Source organism: Drosophila yakuba, chromosome 2R (genome assembly GCF_016746365.2).
Source record: "Drosophila yakuba strain Tai18E2 chromosome 2R, Prin_Dyak_Tai18E2_2.1, whole genome shotgun sequence".
Taxonomy (NCBI): domain Eukaryota; kingdom Metazoa; phylum Arthropoda; class Insecta; order Diptera; family Drosophilidae; genus Drosophila; species Drosophila yakuba.
The window spans coordinates 15,957,541-15,978,913 of NC_052528.2; the positions used below are offsets into that span (position 1 = coordinate 15,957,541).

The 21,373-nt window shown below is 42.9% G+C and overlaps 1 protein-coding gene and 2 non-coding genes across 3 annotated transcripts; 2 read left to right on the top strand and 1 right to left on the bottom strand.

Annotated features, from left to right (window-relative positions):
• Positions 1-1,576: 1,576 nt before the first annotated feature.
• On the top strand, positions 1,577-2,956 carry LOC6530850. Its single transcript, XM_002091695.4, has 2 exons — positions 1,577-2,639; positions 2,701-2,956. The coding sequence occupies exons 1-2, from the start codon at positions 1,613-1,615 to the stop codon at positions 2,895-2,897; spliced, it is 1,224 nt and encodes a 407-aa protein (XP_002091731.1). The 5' UTR covers positions 1,577-1,612; the 3' UTR covers positions 2,898-2,956.
• A 2,779-nt stretch (positions 2,957-5,735) lies between these two features.
• On the bottom strand, positions 5,736-5,808 carry Trnar-ccu. The gene has a single exon. It is a non-coding gene; the product is annotated as a tRNA-Arg (tRNA).
• A 445-nt stretch (positions 5,809-6,253) lies between these two features.
• Positions 6,254-6,326, top strand: Trnar-ccu. The gene has a single exon. It is a non-coding gene; the product is annotated as a tRNA-Arg (tRNA).
• The last annotated feature ends 15,047 nt before the right edge of the window (positions 6,327-21,373 follow it).

A 21,373-nucleotide genomic window follows, 5' to 3' on the forward strand; every position in this document is an offset into this window, starting at 1 on the left:
GTTGAGGCCGTTGAGAACATGGAGGACGTTGAGGCACAGACGCAGGCAATAACTGGAAAATTTATTTAATATTCACTTGTGAAGTTTACCCCTTTTCCGTTGGCAAACGGCAGCAAATTACTTAAGCGCTTATTTGTCAACTGCGACGCGGGTGGTGTGGAGTACAGCGTACAGTTTACAGTGTACTTGGTACTGAGCCATTGGCAGTGCCATATATATTTTATAAATTATGCATATAGACGGTGGGAACTCATTAATAGCGACTCCGCTCCTGGATCACTTCTTAACCCATCACAGCCCTTCGTGGCATCAATTATTCAGGCGGCACGCGATGGCAGACGGGAAATGGCCGACGGCAAAATGGCGTCACAGCCGCTAAAGTACCGTTAACCGCCTGGGAAATTACCTTGCGTTTGTGGGTGTGTGCTTGTGTCCGTGTGTGTGTGGGTGTGTGTGGGTGTGTGTGGGTGTGTGTGTGTGTGAGTGGATCAAGTGCGTGGCTCGCAAATAGCTTAAAAGCCCAAAAACTTTGAATCACTGCCCGCAGATGGCAGAAAATGTATCTGTTTTTTATAAGTATTGATACTGAATTACACTAATTTGAGAACGAAATAGTATAAATTACCACTATAAACACTTCCAAAAATATGCGTTAAGTGCTTAAAATATATATGTACATATGTATATGGCTTCATCTCCTTACTTTGACTTTATACACTTTAGGCCAGCTACAAGTAGATATCCCTCTCAGTGTATCAAACATCAACATCCAACTAACAACATCTGGGATGCACTTTCGCGATGATTTTCCAAGTAATGGAATTTCAATATGCACAGCTTCTGGCAGGCAACTTTGCCGTAAACAAACAGAGTAGAATGAACCTGGTAACTTTCACTCGGCAGATGCCATCCATACACATTTTGCCTGTCAGCCAGTGGCTTGTGTCCTTGTTGTTTACAGTAAACTCTCAATTGTATAACGTATTCATTTGACCAACCGAAACACAGACAAGCCAGAAACTTTAATTATAAATAATTAGATGCGGTTGAAGTGGATGACACAAATGCACTCGCTCATGTAGAGTTAAGGGGTATTCCAGCCCAATTTCCCTGAGTATGTGTTATTAATGATGACTAATGTGGCAGTAAATATTTGTTTATCCAATTAATGTTGCCAGGACACGAGAGCGGATGTGTGAAAGGCACTCATACCTATCCTTATTAAATATGAGCTTTAAGTCTCACACTTGTCACAATATATATCTAATAAATATCGACTAGTAAAATCCAAATACAAACAACATCAAAATGGTAACTAACAGGCTTGCAGATTTCTCTTTGTGAAATCTTTCTAGAAAATTATTTCATGAAAGGCGCCAATATATGCATATCATTCAGCACCAATCAAACGCAAATAAACCCTATAAGTGTGCATTGGGCGATATGAGTTAGCATTATTAAATATCGCTAAGGGAGAGATAACACACGAATTTGTATTTCAAATCTAATCAAGGTTTTAGTTTATACTGATAAGAACGAACTTGCTTGCCATATAAAATAACGCTGCTCGACCGAAAGCGTTAGTAGTTTGAGAAACGGCACCTCGTGAACAATGATACCCAATTGGCTAACCGGAGAGTATTTGCAGCCCAAACTGAGGGCTTACTACAAGGATGATCAGCTGAAGGTCCTCAAAGTCTGGGCCAAGCCAGCAACTGAAAAGGGCCAGAACTACATAAGCCTCATGACCCGTATCCATGTGGACATTCAAAAGGGCAATGGAATTTTTCAGAATAAAACCTACATTGTCAAGGAAGCCCTGACAGAAAGTGTGCCCCAGGCCAAGGTATTCTTGGAGTACGATGTGTATAACCGGGAAATGGATATGTACGAGTTCATGCTGCCCAAGATGAAGCAACTTCTTCTAGAAGTTGGCCTCACCGGCAAGTTTACTGCAGATACGATTTTTGTAGACAGGGAATATAGTACCGTGATACTGGAAGATCTGGCAGAGTATAACTACGTGAATGCAGATCGAGTGAAGCAGCTGGATCTGGCTCATACGAAATTGACTCTCGAATTGTTAGCCAAGTTCCATGCCGCATCCATAGTCGTAAAACAACGCCATCCCGAACTCCTGACCAAAAGCCTTTATACTAATTTCTTTTCGCGTGACAAAAAGGGCTACACGGAAGTGTACAAGGGAATCTTATCGGCCTTTATAAGGTTCATAAATGGACAACCAGATTTGAAGGAAAAGTATGGTGATAAAGTAGAAAAGCTGCATGAAAACATAATGGAGTATGGAGCTCGAACCTATGAAGTTGGAGAATACGAGTTGCTGGCGTTGAACCATGGTGATTGCTGGACCGCCAACTTTATGTATCAGTACGATGATGCGAGTAATCCAAAATCAGCCATAGCCATAGACTTTCAATTCAGCAACTTCACTTCACCTGCCATCGACTTGCATTTATTCTTCACCGTCTCGGTGAGGGACGAAGTACAGGACATGGAATCCGTTCTTGTTGAACAATACTACAGCCACCTCAAAACGAACTTAGAACATCTTGCTTATAAGGGTAAATTTCCCAGTCTTCAGGACTTTCAGAAACAGTTCGAAAGTCGTCGATTCATGTGTAAGTACTCAGATCTAATATGTAAAGCTTATATTCTAATAACACATTTTTTAAACAATAGGTTTATTGGCCCATCTCTTCAAACCTGTTATTATATACGACGGTACTGAAGTGACCTCAGACTTCTCAAGTGTCTATAAAGATACCGAGGAGGGCATTCGGTTCCAGAATGCTATCTATGCCAACGAAAGGGTGCTGAAAAGTGCAACAAAACTATTAGACACGCTTGATGCGAAGGGTGTTTTGGATATTCAGTAGGCTAAGAAATCATATCATAATCATATAAATAAAATACAGCTGTGGCAACAAAAAGGCAAGTCTTGCTACTCATACATTAAAAAATACATTTATATAAATTATAAAATAGTTTTAATAGTACCATTAGGATTTATTTCCTATGAAAGGCAATATTTTGCACGCTCCGCAATCTCGAATCGCATCTGCTACATGGACAAACACTCATCTGGAGTTATGCTGGGCAGTATTTTCCAGGTGCAGAGATGCCAATATCGTGTTATCCATTCTAATTAGCCCTGCCCATGCTCGTGGGCCATCATTCGCCCGCTCTTAGCCACCAATGGTCGGTACATTTGAGTCGGGCCAAGACGGCATTGCCTTTCGAAATTTACATTGGCCATTCGGCGCCTAGCATGCACTAAATTTAACGTCAGTGCCCCTTGGCCAAAGTCGAAGCCACATCCTCATAAACTTGGTCGGCGCTCTTCAGAGATGGGAATTGCAAATATACATACATAGGATATACCTCGGTTTCTGGCCAATTAATTTACGCGCACTTGGCGAGCACTTTAGATGCTTGGCTTAGAGAGATGCGGCACGATGCTTATCGCCGGATTAAACCTATATCATTTCATTATTATTTGCCCGCTAACGGTGGACCAACTGGATATGGCGCTCCCTTTGGTGGGCTCGTCGCGCTGATGCCGGCAACATTTCTAAATTAATTAGCCGAGGACGAGGGGCTTGGCTGGCTGCACTGCACCAACTCCCGGGTTGAGCAACCAATTTTGACAGCATCAGCCAAAAAAGCAAAAAAAAAAAAAAAATGGCAAAAAATATAAAGAGTGGTAGAGGGAAAAGCCAGTTAACATTTCGGTAGTCGTCGGGGGCCGTCTTATCTTAAAGCCACACGATGCCAGGCGACGTCGACGACAACGACAATTTATTGACAAGACAATGGCGCTCAGCGTATGTAATTAATCTCGACATAATCTGAGTAGATAATTTTTGCCGCTCGTTGTTTCTGCGCTGCTGTTGCTGTTGTTGCTTGGCTTGGGCTTGTTGGCTGCTGTTTGTTGTTTGTTGCATGTTGTAGATGCTTTTGTGTGCTTTTTGTTGCCCGTTTGTGGCGGTCCGTTGGCGGTCTATTTTGGTGTGTTTACTGTGAGAGAGCCGCTTCTTTGGTCATGTTCTTTTATAGCCAGCCCGCCGCACCGATCCGGGCCCTGTCAGCTTTATGAAGTGCACAGCACAGACGGCCCATAGAGGGCTAGGGACAGCGATATTGTCCTTTTACGGCCTTCCTCCACATTGCTGGCCTTTTTCAATTAAGTAAAATGCAACAAATGCAATCTGCGGAGCATTCCATAAACCTTACGGAATGCCCCAGCGCCCATTTCCACTCCGCCTCCATTTCGTTTAGTTACCCCGCTCTATATACCATATAGCCCGGACTTTGGCCTACTTTCCTCTGGGTGCTAAAGTACCCTTGCCATTAATTCAGCGCAAAAGTTTTTGCACCGAGGTGCGGCGTGTTGGGCAAAATGAATTTTTTCCCAGCTGCGGGAATCCTTGCAACTAGTGGGTACGTACTAGCAGCAGTGTTTTAAAATATAACCAAGGAAATGAAATCAACATTTGATTAATGCTTCAAGTCCGAATGTCTTTATCTTGTGGCTAACAAACACCTTCTTAGTTAATTCATTAATTAAGTTAATCAGCTATACATTGTACTATACCAAGTCAGAACAAAGACTTTTTAATTACTCCTATAGCCAGTTTGAAGTTCAACTTACTAAACATTACACTCATATCCAGGGTGTTTGAATTCGAAAGCCTCCCAAATTCAGCTTAATGGATTATGCGTACGTGGGAAAGTTGAATTCGTATCAAAAATTCGGTATGAATTGTTATAATGCAGGCAGTAGAGAACCCCTCTCCGCGCCACCTTCCTGCCCAGCATGTTGCATGCAACAATGAATTTACATTAATGATGAGACCGCCTTATCCCACCCCAAATCCCCCTCCCGTTCCCAACTTGTGTGCATCCTCAGCCAAAGTTTCGCTGAATCGTAAAGCAAATGAAACTATGCAAGGCACAGTTTTATTTTTTAGTATTTTTTCGCCCTCCCAGCCTGTATGCAATTTTAATGCTTATGCCCGAAGCTTCCACCTAACCATCATACCACCTCCTCAAAACCCAGCCTCCCATTCCCATCCCATCCCGGCGATGCCTGTGCATCCTTGGCTCCCAGGGTGGCCATTTGGACGGCGTTGGCAAATTTTACGACCATGCATATTTCAGATAGCGAAAGTGAAATTATGAGCCGCAATTTTTGGCAAACTTTTAAAGTGGATGGATTTCATCCCAGCCCAAAACACACCCACTGCTGGTGCAGCCACCTAAACGCCGGGCGACGGCTTTTTTGACAGCTCATCAGAAAGTTGATTGCCATTTAAGTGCTGGGATGAAAATGCCTGAAAACGATATTAGAAGACATTGGCTGGCACTCGTAAAGTTGTTAAATTAAGTGGAAGTGGCACAGCGAAATGTCAACTGCTGTGACGAGCTTGCCTGGTTTTCTTTCGACATGTGGGCAGACATCTGGGAGCGGCTCACCATTAATCTGGCTTGATGGAGCACTGCCAATAGCTTGTGAAATAGTTATCCACTTTCCCTGGGGCCCAGGGTAAGTTCTAAATATTCTTAGCATTTTTATAAAATGTCAAAATCTATTCAGCTTATACAAATTTAACGTTATGATCGGAAAATTAGTTAAATCCGGGATGATTTACTAAAAATATACCACATATTCAACATATAGAAAAAAAAAGCAAAGGAAAAAAAAATTACACCTTTACCCCAGATGGGACTCGAACCCACAATCCCCGGCTTAGGAGGCCGATGCCTTATCCATTAGGCCACTGGGGCTTGTGGTATCGGCCGGCAAACTGCTGTTAAGAGCTTACGGCACACATGTATGAGTCAGTTCAGCGTCATAGCACGAAAATGATATATTCTGGTAGAAAAATCAAACGTGTTTATATTATGAACCCGTTATGGGGTGGAAATATGTAAATATGCATTGCAGAAACACACAAAGGAAGTAGTTTGAGTTTGCAAAAACTGTACTCCTTACCCCTATCAACCACCTATGCTCACTTGTGCATGGAATATATATTACCCAAATATGTCGTTAGACAAATATGCTTGCTTATTTAGTTGTTTCTCCAGAACACAAGATATTTTAACAGCTGTTTTTCCACATAATTAAATTCAAGCAATCCAATTTAAATTTTAACTTTCATTGTTCTTATTCTGTTTATTCTTAGCTGACTAGAATTTTATGATGACGTTTTGACAACAGAAATAACAAGCCCCAGTGGCCTAATGGATAAGGCATCGGCCTCCTAAGCCGGGGATTGTGGGTTCGAGTCCCATCTGGGGTAAAGTCAAGTACTTTTTTTATTCAAGGTTTTTTTTATACATAAGGGAGTTACAAATAGGTAACAATCGCTATTTAATATTTGTATTACGTAAATCATATCAAAATTCCTTTATAAAATGAATTAAGTAGCCACCGCTTGGCTCATTTGTTATATGCAAATCTGAATTACGTAATCTGGAGCAGTGACAGCAGTAGCTATCTGTGGTGTTTGCCGACTGTCTTTGCGAGCATTGTATTGATTTTTTATACCAAACGTATTTATTGTGCCTTTCTGTTGGTCTATGGGTAAATGGGGCCTTTATTTATTACAACTACATTAAACCGAAAATGTCACGACATTAATTTCGCAAATGCGATTAATAAACGTCAGCATAATGTCATTGTTTGCAAATGCCCCAAAGAGCCAATGTTAGTTGTTGTTGTTGTTTGGGGCCAGCCATTATGTACAAGCCATTGACCACAAGTCAAGTAAAGTAAAGTCAAGTCAAGTCTGGGCCAAAAAGTCAGCCAGCCAGACAGCGAGCAGTGCAAACATGATTTACACCCAACCATTGTCTGTCTTTCTAAATAGCTTCAAATACCAAATAGCAAATAGCAAACAGCAAAAAGCCGCCAAGGTGTCTGCGCGTTGCGTGCCCCACAAATTGCAGAAGCTCCTTGAACCGACCCAATTCTTTGGCATCTGGGAGCCTGTTTGGCCACCCGAAACGCGGACCGCTAATGAGAGGACCAGAGGAAATTAAAAACTGGCAAATTGCAAAACAGTAGAGAAAGGGGGGAAATGCGGGGAGCAGCTGCTGTGACAGAGAGCCTTGAAATGTCGCTGGGCGCAACAGTTTTCCAGACCACAAATCGCTTTGGCAGCCAGGCGCATGCAAAAAGCCAATCTTGATTGCAATCAGTACGGATATCAGGTACGACCAAGGACTTTTGGGGCGGCTTTGGCAGTGGGAGTGGCCGGGGAGGCAGTGCCCGTTCGCATGTTGCCCGGCGATAAAGATCAAATGAGAAATGGATGTCGCCGACGCAGAATCCAGATGACGGCCTGGTTGCATGCTGCATATATATTTGCATCGTTGCATCTCGTCGGTGACAAGATTTGTGAGCGGCCAGCTGCAAATCGGAGCGAGGCAAGTAGCTGGCGGTCCGCAATTAACAGGCGAGCATACTTCAACAACATTTCAGATCATCCAGATGACGTGGAAAAAAAATATACAAAAAATGGAAATTGTTTTAAATATTAAAGTAATGCAGAATAAGTGCCAAGATTCCTTATTTTATTCTTCATATTCTTAACTTTTTCAGCCAAGCTTATTTACATGATTATTTTACGAAATCAGTAAGGAAAATCAATTTGCCATCTCAAAAGTTCATTTCGATTTCGGCTGGCAGGAGATTTTGCACCAACACAATCGAGTACTCAATTTCAATTTCAATTCGATTATGGCTAGGATCGATTTTACTTGATTACCTCCACCGAAATTCAAATTTTCCCGGCTCGTCAAACAGGTTTCTCGTTTGAGTATCGCTAGACGTGTTCGGTTGATGTACCTACAACTAATTGACAGCTTCCAGTTCGATTCGGAAAAGCCGTTAACAGTATTTCGTGATATGTCACGCGCCGGGCAATGAGCATATGAAAAGTTGCAGCCATAAACCTGCCCACATCTTCGGGTCCACCGTGGTCCACCTCAATTACTCGGCCTCTGCGCAGACCGTAAATTATTTTGCCAGGCTGTGCAAATTAATTTCAGCTAACTGACAGACTAGCCAGAGACTCCAACTCTGAGGCTCTCGAACGGCATTCGATTGGTTGTGTATATATTATGAGCGGCTCGGGGTACGGGGCCCCGCCCACTTGGCCGCCAGCACCGTCACCTGGCCGCCAAATTTGGCTATCAATTTGGCCAAATTTCTGGCCGCCGTTCGCTAGTGACAGTGACATTTTCGTTTGGCCGACGCGTGCTTAGGTCTCACACAAAAGCAATTATAGTTACGCCCCAAACACTTTTCAAGGCAATTATAATTAGGGAACATTATCATAAACAAACTGCCGAATTTTAAGATTTAAAAATGTCATCTCAAGACGGAAAAGAATAGAATTTACCTCATCAATAACTCGACTAAATTGTTAAATATCTGTTACAAATTATTCAACACATATGAATGTACATAATTTATATATCAGAAAAGCATTTATATTTTTTCGTCATTCATGAACTCATTCATTCGATTTGATTAACCTTAAGGTGCAAATGGGAATAGGTATCGCTGAGGAATGTGAATGCTGGGATGGCCTCACCGTTAGGCCCGCCCCCGTGACATTGCAACAATGCAGGAGGTGAACTTTGACTTGACCGCAGCTGGCATAAATCAAAGCGCAGTTCGGGCCATTGTAGGTCGTCTAGGAGGCACATCATCGCAGAGATGCGACTCTCGCATCGAGCATGGAGCAGATTCGGTCTCGAGGAGTAGGTTTGGCTTTCACGCCGAATGCAAGGGGCACACCTGAACTGCGCAGACATCCATCCGCTAACTAAATCAACAATCGTGGAACAATGGAGGGGATATACTATATACATATTACTATATACCGTACATACGGAGCCGAAAGAGCCGCGCAAATTAAAGTTAATCGAATGCCTTTGACCTTTTCACACAGCCCTTCTCCTTCTTCCTTGTGTCGAAAAGTGCATTGCATTGCATTCGATTGGCAATTTCAGATAAAGGCAGCCGAGAGAACCTTTGCCAATCGCTTCATACTGAAGTGGGGAACACCCTGTAGACAGAGCTGTGAATTAGAACGTAGCCATCTAGCGGGGAGTGGCGGTAGCTGCCAGTGAGTGGCGCCCTCTGCTGGGCTTAGGATGTTTGGGAGTTAACAGAAATCTGATCGGTGATCGAATAGGGAAATCTCAACGGAATAAAACCAAAAGTATAAGTTCGTATTTTGAAAATGTGAAAAATTTAATTTGTTTGCTTAATCTGCTGGGAAAAGGGATAATTCTCTCCGGTAAAAGGCGAAAATGGAGTCACTACTGCAAACATTCTACTAACTCATGAACTGTTATGTGAACTAAGCAGCGTACGAACTAAAAAAAGAGAAGGCTAACTGAAAATTAACCTTAATTAAATTTGTCATATCTGGGTGTATGATCGGGCGGCAACTCGGGCTTGTGTGTGGCCGGGCAGCTCTCTTTGGCTAAAGGTTTACGCTAGAACTGCAGCTAATGTCACCGGCAACATGACAGTGGACAGCCTGACAGCAAAAACAGTGTTCGAACCGGGGCTAAAATTAAACAAAAGGCGGTCAAATAAAGCAAAGGCGAAATCTATGTTAAAACCCAAGCGATTAGAATCGTTTTGGCCGGCTGAAACACACCTAATTGCCGGACAAGTTGCTAGAGGACGGCTAATTGAAACGCCGCCCGCTCGTGTTTTTTACCACATTCTTATTTTTTTTTCAAGGTTCACTCTGTGCGATTTCAGAGTGTGTGTGTCGGTTTTAGTAAATTGCAAGACTTTTTTCCATCAGTTTTGCTGCACAGAATAATTTCAATTTTATTTACCTGTCTTGGGAGCGGCCGTGGCCAGACACGTTTTGCTTTTGGGCCCAAAACAGAACACAGAGACAGAGACATGGCTGAAACTGAAATAGAAAAAATGCATTTGCTGAGCATGCAAACCGCGAATCGAGCGGACAATAAATACGGGCGACCGCCCATTTTTATGGCAATCAAATGCGTGGTTTAATTCGAATTGACTTTTTGAACTGGCTGGGAACTGAAAAGCACTGGGAAACGTGTCGCACGTGCCACCTCTGCCCCTGTGATACTTCATTCGATTATTGGTGTAGGGATTGTCAACTGTCATTTCGATTATTGGGATCGCAGGCCACAAAAGAGTGGAATTACTTGCAGATAACAAGCCACAAAGGAGTGACCTACAATTCCGATACGGCTCACTCGAATTACCGGTTATCGTTATTTAATGATTGATCTGCTGGCATAGATAGGAATGGCTGATAGTCAGTTGTATTTTGAAATGACAAACAAAACATTTGTTTGTTTTACATATGTAGTAGCTGCGTTCTCCATTGTAAGAAACAAATTCAATTCATGGACTCAACCAAACAGTTTCATCATTTTTGTCTATCATCAAAGCCTCCATCATTTTCCAATCCAGCAACGGAGGAAGAAGTGTTTAAGTACTTTCCGATCAAACTTGTGGGCAAAGCCCCTTTGAAAACTTTTCAGTGTAGGCTGCATGGCAATTGATAGTTATACCATAAACTTGCTTTTAGAACTATTGCACAACACCCGAAAACAAAAACCAGCCCATTTGCCCGAAAAAAATAAATGCAATCAGCGGAAGTTGCCTTCTTCTTTTCTCTTGGTCAAAACAAGTTGCAGTTTTGGCTCGGGTAGAATTGGATAGCGGTGGTCGTGGGGTGGTAGGCGGAGGAGGAGGAGGATAGGGGCGTGGCATTGGGTCGGGTGCCAAACTTTGTGGCATAAACTTTTAATGAGTTCTTTTTATTTGCGATTTGCATGGCCACGCCCCCCATTTGTCACACAAATGAAATCTGCCAGAGCGAAATTGCATTAAGTTGCCGCTTGTAGGGCATTCATATCCACCACCAACCACCCAACCACCCAACCACCCATCACCCAATCTCAATGACATTGCCTACTTGGAGGAGCCAAAGTTTGGTCAAAGACACTGGCCCGCTCTCGACGGACTCAATGATGAGCAGAAAACAAAAATTGCGAAATAAAATAAATAAATATGCCCGAGTGCAAAACTTTTAAATTGAAAATGCGCTTTGAATATTTCAGCGCTTCAGATTCTCCGGATCCTTTCGCCATCTTGTGCGCCATTGCACTCGCTAACTGCACTTGTGCTCATCTTTGTCTCCAGCTTTGGGCTTCCTGCCACGCCTACTTTGCCCACTTCCATCTGTCGACGTCTGCGAAAGGCGAAAATAATTTGAAATTTTAATTAAAAGTATTTGGGCAAAAGTTGCTGCGCTGCCAGCGGCTCTGCTTTTCTATCACCAGACAAATACGACAAAATCAAAAACACAAAAAAACACAAAAAACGAATAAGCGAAATCACGAGCTGAATTGGCAAGACTTGGAGGAAACTATTTCCGGGCCTGCTTTTCTGCTTTTCAGCCCGGTTCGCTCGATGGCAATTCAGCTTAAATTTTAATATCCCCGCCGACGGCAAAAATTGTGCACTTGAACATGCAGCCGAAAAAAGCAATTGTTGCGGATGCGACAAGTGTCGCTCTTACAAGGGCTTTACTGCTCATTTCGTTCCTTGGAGCGTTTATGCGCAGGCAAAGTACGCGAACTTGAAACTAACATCAAATTACAAGAAATTACTGAAGGAAAACATCTGCTCCGTTAATGCATTTCAAACAAACAACTTATGTATGATTTACCTAGCTTTGAGTGTTGCATAACACTTTGTTTTTATGATTTTAAAGTACTTTAAGTTGAGTTCACGAACTATTTGTATGACTGTGCGTATAAACGTTTTTCTGATCAATATGCGTATGTGTAGCAAGCGAATATAATAAAAAACTTAAACCATTTGCCTTACTTGAAGTCCACTACTTTCTTCTAGCCATAATTAAACCCTAGGAGCTGGCTGGCCAAAAAGGCGAAAAGAAGCCACAGGAGCAGAAGCCTCTTCGTGTTTGCTGCCAGAAGGACAGAACGAAAGAAAGAAACTTTATTAATAAAAGTTTTTCCTTTGGTATTTTAGCCAAGTATTATTAAAAACTTTGATATACGCAACGCTGGCAGTTCCACACACCGCACACTGAACACGGACACACTGACACACGTGGGCCCCAACATACAACATATGTCGACGTCTGTCGGAACATTCAAGCGTTAAATTGTGGAGGCCCTTTTTATGCATGCGACATTATTTGTTGCTTGTGCTTTGCTGTTGCTTTTGATTTTTGGTGCTTCTTGCTGCTGGCTTGCTTTTATTAATTTCGTTGTCATGACATTGAGTTTGGCAAGTTTCGGTCGTGGGTGTCGAATCAGCAGCTAATTTGCCGTTGTTTTGAAGTCTTCACACGTCAATATTGTTGACTGAAAAACAGCTGACAAATAAAAAGTTTAAAATCTAAAGGTGCTTTTGACGCGTCGCATTTCCTTGCAGGACTGAAAAAAACATTTAATTAGATTTTAATCATGTGCTAAAAATACAAATTGTACAAACAATATAATTTCACTTAAGAGGTTATTCAGAGAGTTTTCACCATAGTTGGATAATAATTCTTGGGCCATGTGTCAATTTGCTTTAATTTATGTGACAAGATTATAACAGCTTCCTCCAGCTCCTTCAAACTGATGGTTACAGATGCTAAGTGGCTAGTTTGGGAGGCTGGTAGCCAGACTTGCCAACCTCTAGCCGTCTTTCCAAAATTACTGGAAAAATCTGTAGTGGCTGCTGTGTATATACAGTATATACAGATACTACTGTATCTATTCGCTGATGTCGGATTCCGGCTCTCAAACTATTTGCACATTGAGTGCATGCATATTAGCATTGGAAAGAGAATATCTAATGAAGTGCGTCCCGTCCATTAACCGGGGAACGCATTTTCTCTTAGTTTAGTTCCATTAGAGCGCAGTCTGGCTTTGACTGGTGCCCGCCCGGACGAGCCGAGTGATTCGACTTGTTTTTTTACGGCTCTCACTTAGCTAGACAAACTAAACAACTAATTAAAGTAAACCAAAGGCATTTAGCCAGAAAATTCGTTGACCAGATGGGCGGAAGCAATGGCTTAGATGGCACGGCACTGCACGGCATTGCAGACTTCACACTCCCGACCATGAATATGCAAATATGAGGCTGTCATCCAGCTCATTTCCATTTCCATTCCCGTTGTACTCGCACGCTTTCCCATTTCCCTCAATTGGGTGAGTTGTTCATTAATTTGCTGACTGGGGAAAAGCTGGATCCTGAATGCCGGGATGTCATCACAGCTGCTTGGTTGACATCGATACGGCGACGGTTGACTTTGTTGGCTCTTAATTGATTGCAGCCATTTAGGCATCGTTCTCCTCACTTCCAGAGTCATCCCCCCTCTGAATCCTCATCATAGTGATGGTGTGAATCTTTGCACTTGTCTTTGAATTAATTAAAGAGCGCGTTTTCAAGTTGGTATGTTGGCAAAGCAGTTGCCATCGGACGAAAGTTATGAAAATTGCCCATGGATTCCAGAATTTATACACGCTAAGTTTAATGCATCGACATTTCTCTTCAGTTCTTTTATAATGATTAACATCGCACATTTCTTTGCAAGATTATAGGACATTTTATTTATAGTCTTTTTGGATACGTTTTCGAACGTTTTAATGTTGTCTATGAGAACGCCTTGAACTTTCAAGTTCTCTTCCAGTTGCACAAACTGCTCTGTAAGCCTTCCAAATATTTTTATGTGATGGATTCATCAGTCCTGTTGTCAGAAACGAGTTCCCTGACTTTCTCCCCTTCGAGTGGCGTCAGTGGCACCTCGTACACAAGTTTGTAAGAAGATAAGCGAGGATGGTACGAACACGTGGAATGCCACACACTTAAGACGATCGCAATCAACACTGACTGATGCAGCTCCCATTGCATCTTCATCGACCAATGAATGCAGACTGAAGTCGCCAATCAGCTGAGAAATATTTTATAGTCATTCCGTGAGGCTATCAAGGGCTTGCTGGGAAATTAAGATTAACTGGCAGCTTATACAAGCTAGTATTCATAAAACTACTAGGTATGCACGTACTTTTTGCGATATTCCTTAAAGATTTCCCTTCCTTACTGAGTGACAACTTTAAGTTGAAGGCAGGAAGCGGGAAAAAAGACAGCTTCCTACGGTTGCCACACCAATTAAATGGTTATATTTTATTAAAAGCGCGCTACAAAAGACACATTGCCTTTGCCAGTGGTGCTGGCAATAGCATTGCCATGGCAAATAGACGCTGCGACTTTCGCTCATTTTGCGGTGCAACTGAGCGTATACGCAACGCGGGGCAAAGCGCCTGGAAGAGCCACAATGGGCAGGTGTCTCGACGCCGTCGGTTGCCATAACGTCCGTGCTGACGTGGCACAACCCTCTCTCTCGCTCTCCCTATTCCAGACTCCAAACTCCAGATCCCCGACCCCAGACCAATCCCAAACCCGAACCCGATCCCAGTTCCCGGATCGCAGACCGCCGCAGGACGGGCCAGACAAACGCTGTTATTTATTCCGGATTTGTCTACCTTTCCCCTTTTTATTTATGTTTGGCAGACGCCAATTTTCATGGCGGTGGATGCAGCTCAGCTGCGTTGGTCTGCTGGTGGCCGCATCTTTCCCAGGGCAGCAAATCTGGCGGATTCCAGCATCCGCATATCCACGTGACTTTGGCTCCATCTCCTGCCCCTATTCCCTGCCCCCCGGCTCGTACTCCAACCAGGCGGAAAATAAAAGAAACCCAAACCCCCCTGTCGTCGCAGTTGCCAGCTCACCTTTGATTGTCTTAGAGCGGTATGCTGGTCAGCCAGTAATGAAATCTGCCCTTAAAATGGCAAAGGTTGGGGATGGCCATCCCTTTGTTTGCTATCTCTGCACAAAACATTTTTGCTGTAAATATTTTAGCTGAAAATGCCTCTGCTACAGTGGCTTTTGTTTCTTGGTCTTTGTCTTGTGCGGAATTGAAACGTTTCGGATTGTTGCCAGTTGCCAGTCAAAGTGCAAGCTGCTGGCTGGACTCTGTCTGTCATTTGGCTAAACACTTTAAGCGAACTATTTTCGGCAAGGACTTTTGATTAAAAAACTTTTTGCCCAGAGCCGAGCAGTGCAAACAAATTCAATAAGTGGCACTGCGAAAATCAATAGAAAATCGCCAGCAGATGCCAAAATTGCTAATCTAAGCCACAAAACACAGCCGCAGAATAGGGCACTCGCACTCCGGCTGGAATTTCTGGCGGTGCGGGAGGCACATAAATTCAAGATGTGGCCATAAGATTTATGACGATTGCGAACGTGAACGTGAACGTGGAGTTCTCGGGGAAAGCCCCCTGAATAGACAGCAAAGTGGCAAGAAAGAAACGGCGGCAACATTTGCGAGCCTCTGGCCTTTGAGCTTTGGCGGAAGAAATAGCCGCGAAGGATGGGGAAACGCGGAGCAGGACTCTATGGCAAGATGGCCGGCAATTTACAGTAGGCATATAAAATACACATAAAAATTGAAACTGCTCTTCGGGCAACTGCAGACTTGGCGGCCGGCGAATGGGGCGTATACTTTACGCATTTTAAGTTTCAATTTCACAGTCGAATTTATGGCCAAAGATGCGGATGTGGATGCGCCATGGCTATTTTATGACCACTTCCGCTGACCAAAGGTCTAAGTGATTTCTAACATAAAAACATTAGCTGAAGTCAGTCAAAGTCGTGGAGTCGCTGATGAACTTCACATTACGGACAAGTGGCAAATGCCTAAATCAAATTTTTCACTCGCCCATTTCCGTGACGCTTAATGAAATCCGGCAAATATTTTTCCGTGCCATTTCCATTGCCAGCAATCAATTGTCAACGTCCTCGCACTACGCTTTTTACAGCTCGAGGGGCCGCCATAATCCGGCTTATTATGCAAAGTAAATGCGCCGGAGTCCGGACTCCGGACTCCAGACTACGGACTACGGACTGCGGACTCCCCGGCCCTGATAATCTTCGGCGATATTTCATTGTCGTCGCCGAGGCTTGTAAATGCGTTAACAGCTCTCGATTCGTCTTCGCCCGGGCTCGAAATACTTGGGCTTCCGGTTGCCGCTTATGCACTTCCTTTGCTCATTTGTCGCCAGTTTGTAACTCGCGGCCATATCTGCTTCTCTCTGAGATTTTACGATGTCTGCCCCATATATTCGTCACATGCAAATTTGCTTCTCCCGATTGTTCCGCTTACAGATAGGAAAATATATATACGAGTACCACTAACGCCATCGTTTGCACTTGAAATCAGATCAATTTTCCGATAACGAAAAACAACTCATAACCTTTGAACAATTAAGTGTATTTAGCTCTAGTAAGAATGTGGGTTTATATTATTATTTTTTTTCTGTGTGCCAGGTTTCGTAAGCCTTCTCGCTTTCATATCACATCATGTGCCCTTCCAATTTGATTGCCGGACGGGAGTTTCCCCGTTCTGAGGTCATTTCCATATTAAATGGTTTTTCTTTGAATTGATGAAGTATCATATTATACGAGGCGCCTTCGCAAATGATAACGACTCAGATTCAACCCCAATTTCGGACACGTTTCGATACGCATATTGGGGTCTCAGCTGGCAGTGCGTCATATCACTCCTTTCTTTATTTTCGTAATTTTACTGCTGTAGCATTTCAATTACGATTTCATTTCCGTATTCAAATTGACGACCAGGTTATGGTTTCCTTAGATAAGCGAGTTAGTGTTAAATAGTGATTCTTATTGTACAATTTTATAACATGCATACTCGTATTTGAGTTGTCACCATTGTTATATTATTTTTTAACTACCAGAAATGAATTGTGACTTGTAGGTCTTCTGGAGGTAGTTTTTGTTATGGGAATGCAAAGTATGGAAAAAATCTGATAATACAACCCCTTGATGATGCGCCTCATAATCTGTGCACTGCATAGTGAACAGCTTCCACTCGCTTTTCCAAGCTTTTCCGCATCAATTTTTCCCATTACGCTTTCCACTGCCCCTCAAGTTTTGTCATTTTCGGTTTGGCATTGGAATGACTTCATTTTGAGCTCGTCCATGCAAATTTGCAACTGATTTCGGGCCAAATCACATTGTCATGTGTGTGCGTTTGTCAGTGTGTGTGTGGGTCCGAAGCGAAGAAAATGCAAAAGCGATCTAAAACCTCTAAAATTAAGCTATCATAAGGTTTTACAGCCGGCCATCAACATGGAGTACAAGGTGGTATCTCCGGCAGAAAAAAGCATAAGTATAAAGAGCCAAAAACGAAATAAGTGCAGTGCAATGTCATTAAAGCAGCAAGCAGACAATGAGCGGTGGAATGGAACAGGGAGCAGCGAAAAGGACGTCCAGGATGACTATGGCCAACATAAAATCACTACACACTGCAGATACGGGAAGCAGTGGAGCTGGTAATGCCAATTTGGCTATTTGGAGGCACCATGGTACGAGTATATCTTAAGAAGGCGTTCAAAGTGTGTCAAGAAAAATTTATTTAAAAAATTACTTTGAACTTACCCGATGATAGTCGTAACCTTTATGATAAAAGATTTCATTTAAACTATATATGTAAATACAGAAATAATTTATTTAGCCATTAAACAAAATGAACATCGTATAAATATTGTTTTATTTAATGTTACTTCAAATACTTAACTAAACTTTCTTCTTTCTTTCGTTTGTAGTCGTCACCACTGATTCGTCTACTTGGAGTGAAGTCCTCCCAGTGCCCACTGCTTATCGGACCATGATGTGTCCTGGCTGGGTGTCCCCGACCCGCCCACTTTCCGCCCCCGTGCCCTCTTCCCAGTGCGTTACGTACAGGGAAAGCTGTAATCTGTGCTTATAAAATGGCAAATGGCAGGACTGCAGAGGGTTTTTAATTGTCTGTGCCGGATGGCCAGTCTTAAATGCTTCAAGGAGGGTACACACATGGAATTGCCAACGACTTTGTCGAGAATTGCTGGCAGGCAAAAAACAAAAAAAAAAAAGAAGTAAGTAAAGCAGCGGAAGGGGCTGGGAAATAATAGGGTTGAGCTTTGGGTTTTTTAATTAAAGCCCTCTCATAACATTATGTTAATGTGTGCGGTTCCCTTTGTCGCCCACGCACCTGGACCACCACCACCACCTGTCGTCAACTCTTTGGCCAACTAATTACTGGCCGAGAGATTGAAGTGCCAGCTAGAAAGTTATAAAAAGTAATTGGCTGGCAGTCATTCCACTTGATTTCAGCCAGCGTTCGCTTCTATCTCCACTTGAATGCAAATTGAGTGTGCTATCAGTAGCTGTCGAATGGCGTTTCCCGCTCCTCTTTCAAACCAAAAAAAAAACGCATTTGGCCTGGCCAACATCGTGGCCCACCTGTTTTGGCCCTGCCGTGCTGCACTTTGTGCCCTTTTCGGTAGCTTTTTGATGTCGGCAGATTTAGCGCACGTAGCACATTTTAATATTGTCGACAATTGTCATATTTGTGCAACCAAAAAGGCTGCCTCTGCAACGGATCTGTACTACGCGATCTGTGGCTTTTCGCAAAATTGCAGCAATTACTGGTGACCAACATTGACAACCACAGTCCGCAATTAAAGGTGGCGAGCTAAAATGAAGACCGTTTTGTACTGCCAATAAACATAGCTAACTATCTTAATCACTGTTTTTATTATTTTTGAAAAAAAAATGGGTACCATCATCAAAATTTGCGAAAAATGGCGAAATTCCTTTTTTGAGCACAGGAGGTTAGGGAATTTTTTTGATAGTAGCTGGTGCACTAGACGGTTAGCTTAAACTCGTAAGTTAATGAAAAAACGCTTCGTTTTAGGATTTCCTTATTATTTTTTCATTCAAAAAACATGCTATTATTTTAAACGATTTTATTCTAACGTTATTTTTTTTAAGATTAAGTAACTGCGTTATTCCTTATCTAGCCACTTCCAGGACATTCATCCTCAACTCCCAGACAAATTCATTTTTATTGGCAATTTTTTATATACACGCCACCCGCAAGTCTACAGTATGTCATATCAATTGTCAATTTTAATTGCTGGCAGTTGTCATAACTCGGTTGTTAATTTTAAAACTGTTTGGATCCACAGAGCTGTCACTTGATAGCGCCCACGACACATTTTGTGTTTCTGGTTTCTACTTTTGTCTTTTTGCCAGCCATTTGTATGGTTACACAACAGAAAGCTGCGGAATCACCGAGGCTGTGGCCATATTCGATGATGAAGCCCGGCTACTTAATATGCAACTAGCGGCCATATTGAATCATCTGAGGGGCCGACCGCCCGTGGTTTCTGTCATTAATGAGTTTGCAACTGTGCAGAGGGAAAACTCAGAATATCCTACTGTAATTATACAAAAAAATAATAAATCTTATTGCTTGTTATAGACATGAATGTATTCCTTCAAGAGTTTATTTCTCAGCTATTTCAATTTCAATGATTATTTAAATAACATTTTTTTGAAAATAAACTTCAGCTTTTTATCTCTTAAAAAGCAAATTATAATATCTTTCGATGCCTTTTATTTTTGTACAGGCTCTCCTTTAATATTACAGCTAGGTGTTAGTCATAAGTTGTTTAATTTAAAATGTATCTCGTTTTTCCTAGTGTAACTTGTAGCTTGGAAATGCCCATGCTGATAAGGCTGCGCCAGAGTCACGTAGATATGATTTAAAAGAAATCATACATTAAATCGCTGGACTGGACGACGGCACGTTTAATTGCGGCCGATAAGGTGTTCCGCGGAATCCTCCGTGTGGAATACCCACACCCATTACCACCATTACCATCTCCATACCCCATACCCCATATCCAATCCAGTCCTACTCCCATTGCCCGGTCGCAATTAGTCAAACGAATTTGTAGCGCCCAGCTGAGGAATTAATCAGAAGTCGTCGCCGTTCCTCGTTCTCCATTCGCTGCTCGCATTTCAAATGCAAAATGCGTACGCTAAATTACGGCGAACTGTGAGCCACAAAAGCCTAGGCATTTTTCAGCATGTAAAGAGCCGGCTCGGCTCCTTTGTGGCCAAAGAAGTTGGCCCCTTCCAGAGCTCACAGCTCAGAGCTCCCAGCTCATATCCCAGACCAAGTCCAAGTCCAAGTGTCGTTCTCTGGCAGATGATGATGACTCGTTTTGGCGTCGTGCTCGCTGGCGCGTCCACATTTGAATACTAATTGCATTTGGCCCGTTTGGCTCACAGTCCGCCAATCTCTTTCCTTCCCGGGCTTGCGGTAAATATGATAAACAACAAAGCGCGTCATTTTGACATTTGCCTGCCTTATGCGCCCACGTTGCCACCACACCGCCTTGGAGTCTGCGATCCGAAACTCCCACGATTCAGGCCAGTTTTCAGCTCTATCCTCCTCATGCTCTATGCTCTGTGCTCATCTCCATCTCCATCTCCATCCTCGTTCTCATCCTCATCTCGAGCCCAAGCTGAAACTCAGGCTGAGAGCAAGCTCGGCGGTAATCGCAAATAGATATGCCGCTCAGATAATGATCGTCTTGTCGGTTGGCTTGCTTTGAACTTAAATGGGTTTTGTCTCCGTGCTGCTGCTTCTGCCGCTTTTGCCGCTTTTGCCTGTCTGCGGTTTTGGCCCGGCAAATTTGCCATGTGCTGTTGGCCAAAAGGTTGCCTCTCGTTGCATTTTTGAGTGGCAGTTTTGCCTTTACAGCTCCGCTCAAGTGTCGCGTTTTTGAATGGCTGAATATGGCAATCCATAACCCCTGATGTTGCTGCTGGCATACCCTTTGTTTATCAACAAAATGAGTCATTTCCGCGGCCCTTTTAAGTATTTGAAATATTCTGTTCAAAAGTGTTATCGCCTCATAACTTAGTGTATTTCATTAGGACAAATTTCTTGTTTATGTTTTTGTAGATTATTGGCTTACAGTTTATATTACTGAATACAGAAATAAATACCATATCATATTACTTTTCCAAAAAAGGATGTGATAGCTTTATTTAATTAGAACTTTTACTGTTTGTCTCGTAGGGACCGTTTGAAGTATGCCTGGGAGCCTTTGTCTTTTTGTGCTACTGAGGCAATTAACTTTTATGGCATTCCCCTCAGCGCTGTTTGTCGCCTGTTGCTCCTTAATGGCTACCAGAATATCAACAAATTGCTTCCAGTCGATAGGAGCGTTGTGGGAGGAGCATTGGGGGATCGCAATGAATAATCATCGAGCGACTACAGTGGAGCCGCTCTGGCCATTCATTTGGCCACATCTCACAGCATCAGCGGGCGGCTTTGGGCAGCTTCAGTGCTGCAAAAATGCCTGGTAATTATCACTAAGACACGCC

What these genes read in the sequence shown, in the direction of transcription:
- LOC6530850 (XM_002091695.4), top strand. Translation starts at nt 1,613, where the DNA reads ATGATACCCAATTGGCTAACCGGAGAGTATTTGCAGCCCAAACTGAGG. An exon ending in CGAAAGTCGTCGATTCATGT is followed by an intron (nt 2,640 to 2,700) that starts GTAAGTACTCAG and finishes TTTAAACAATAG; the next exon opens with GTTTATTGGCCCATCTCTTC.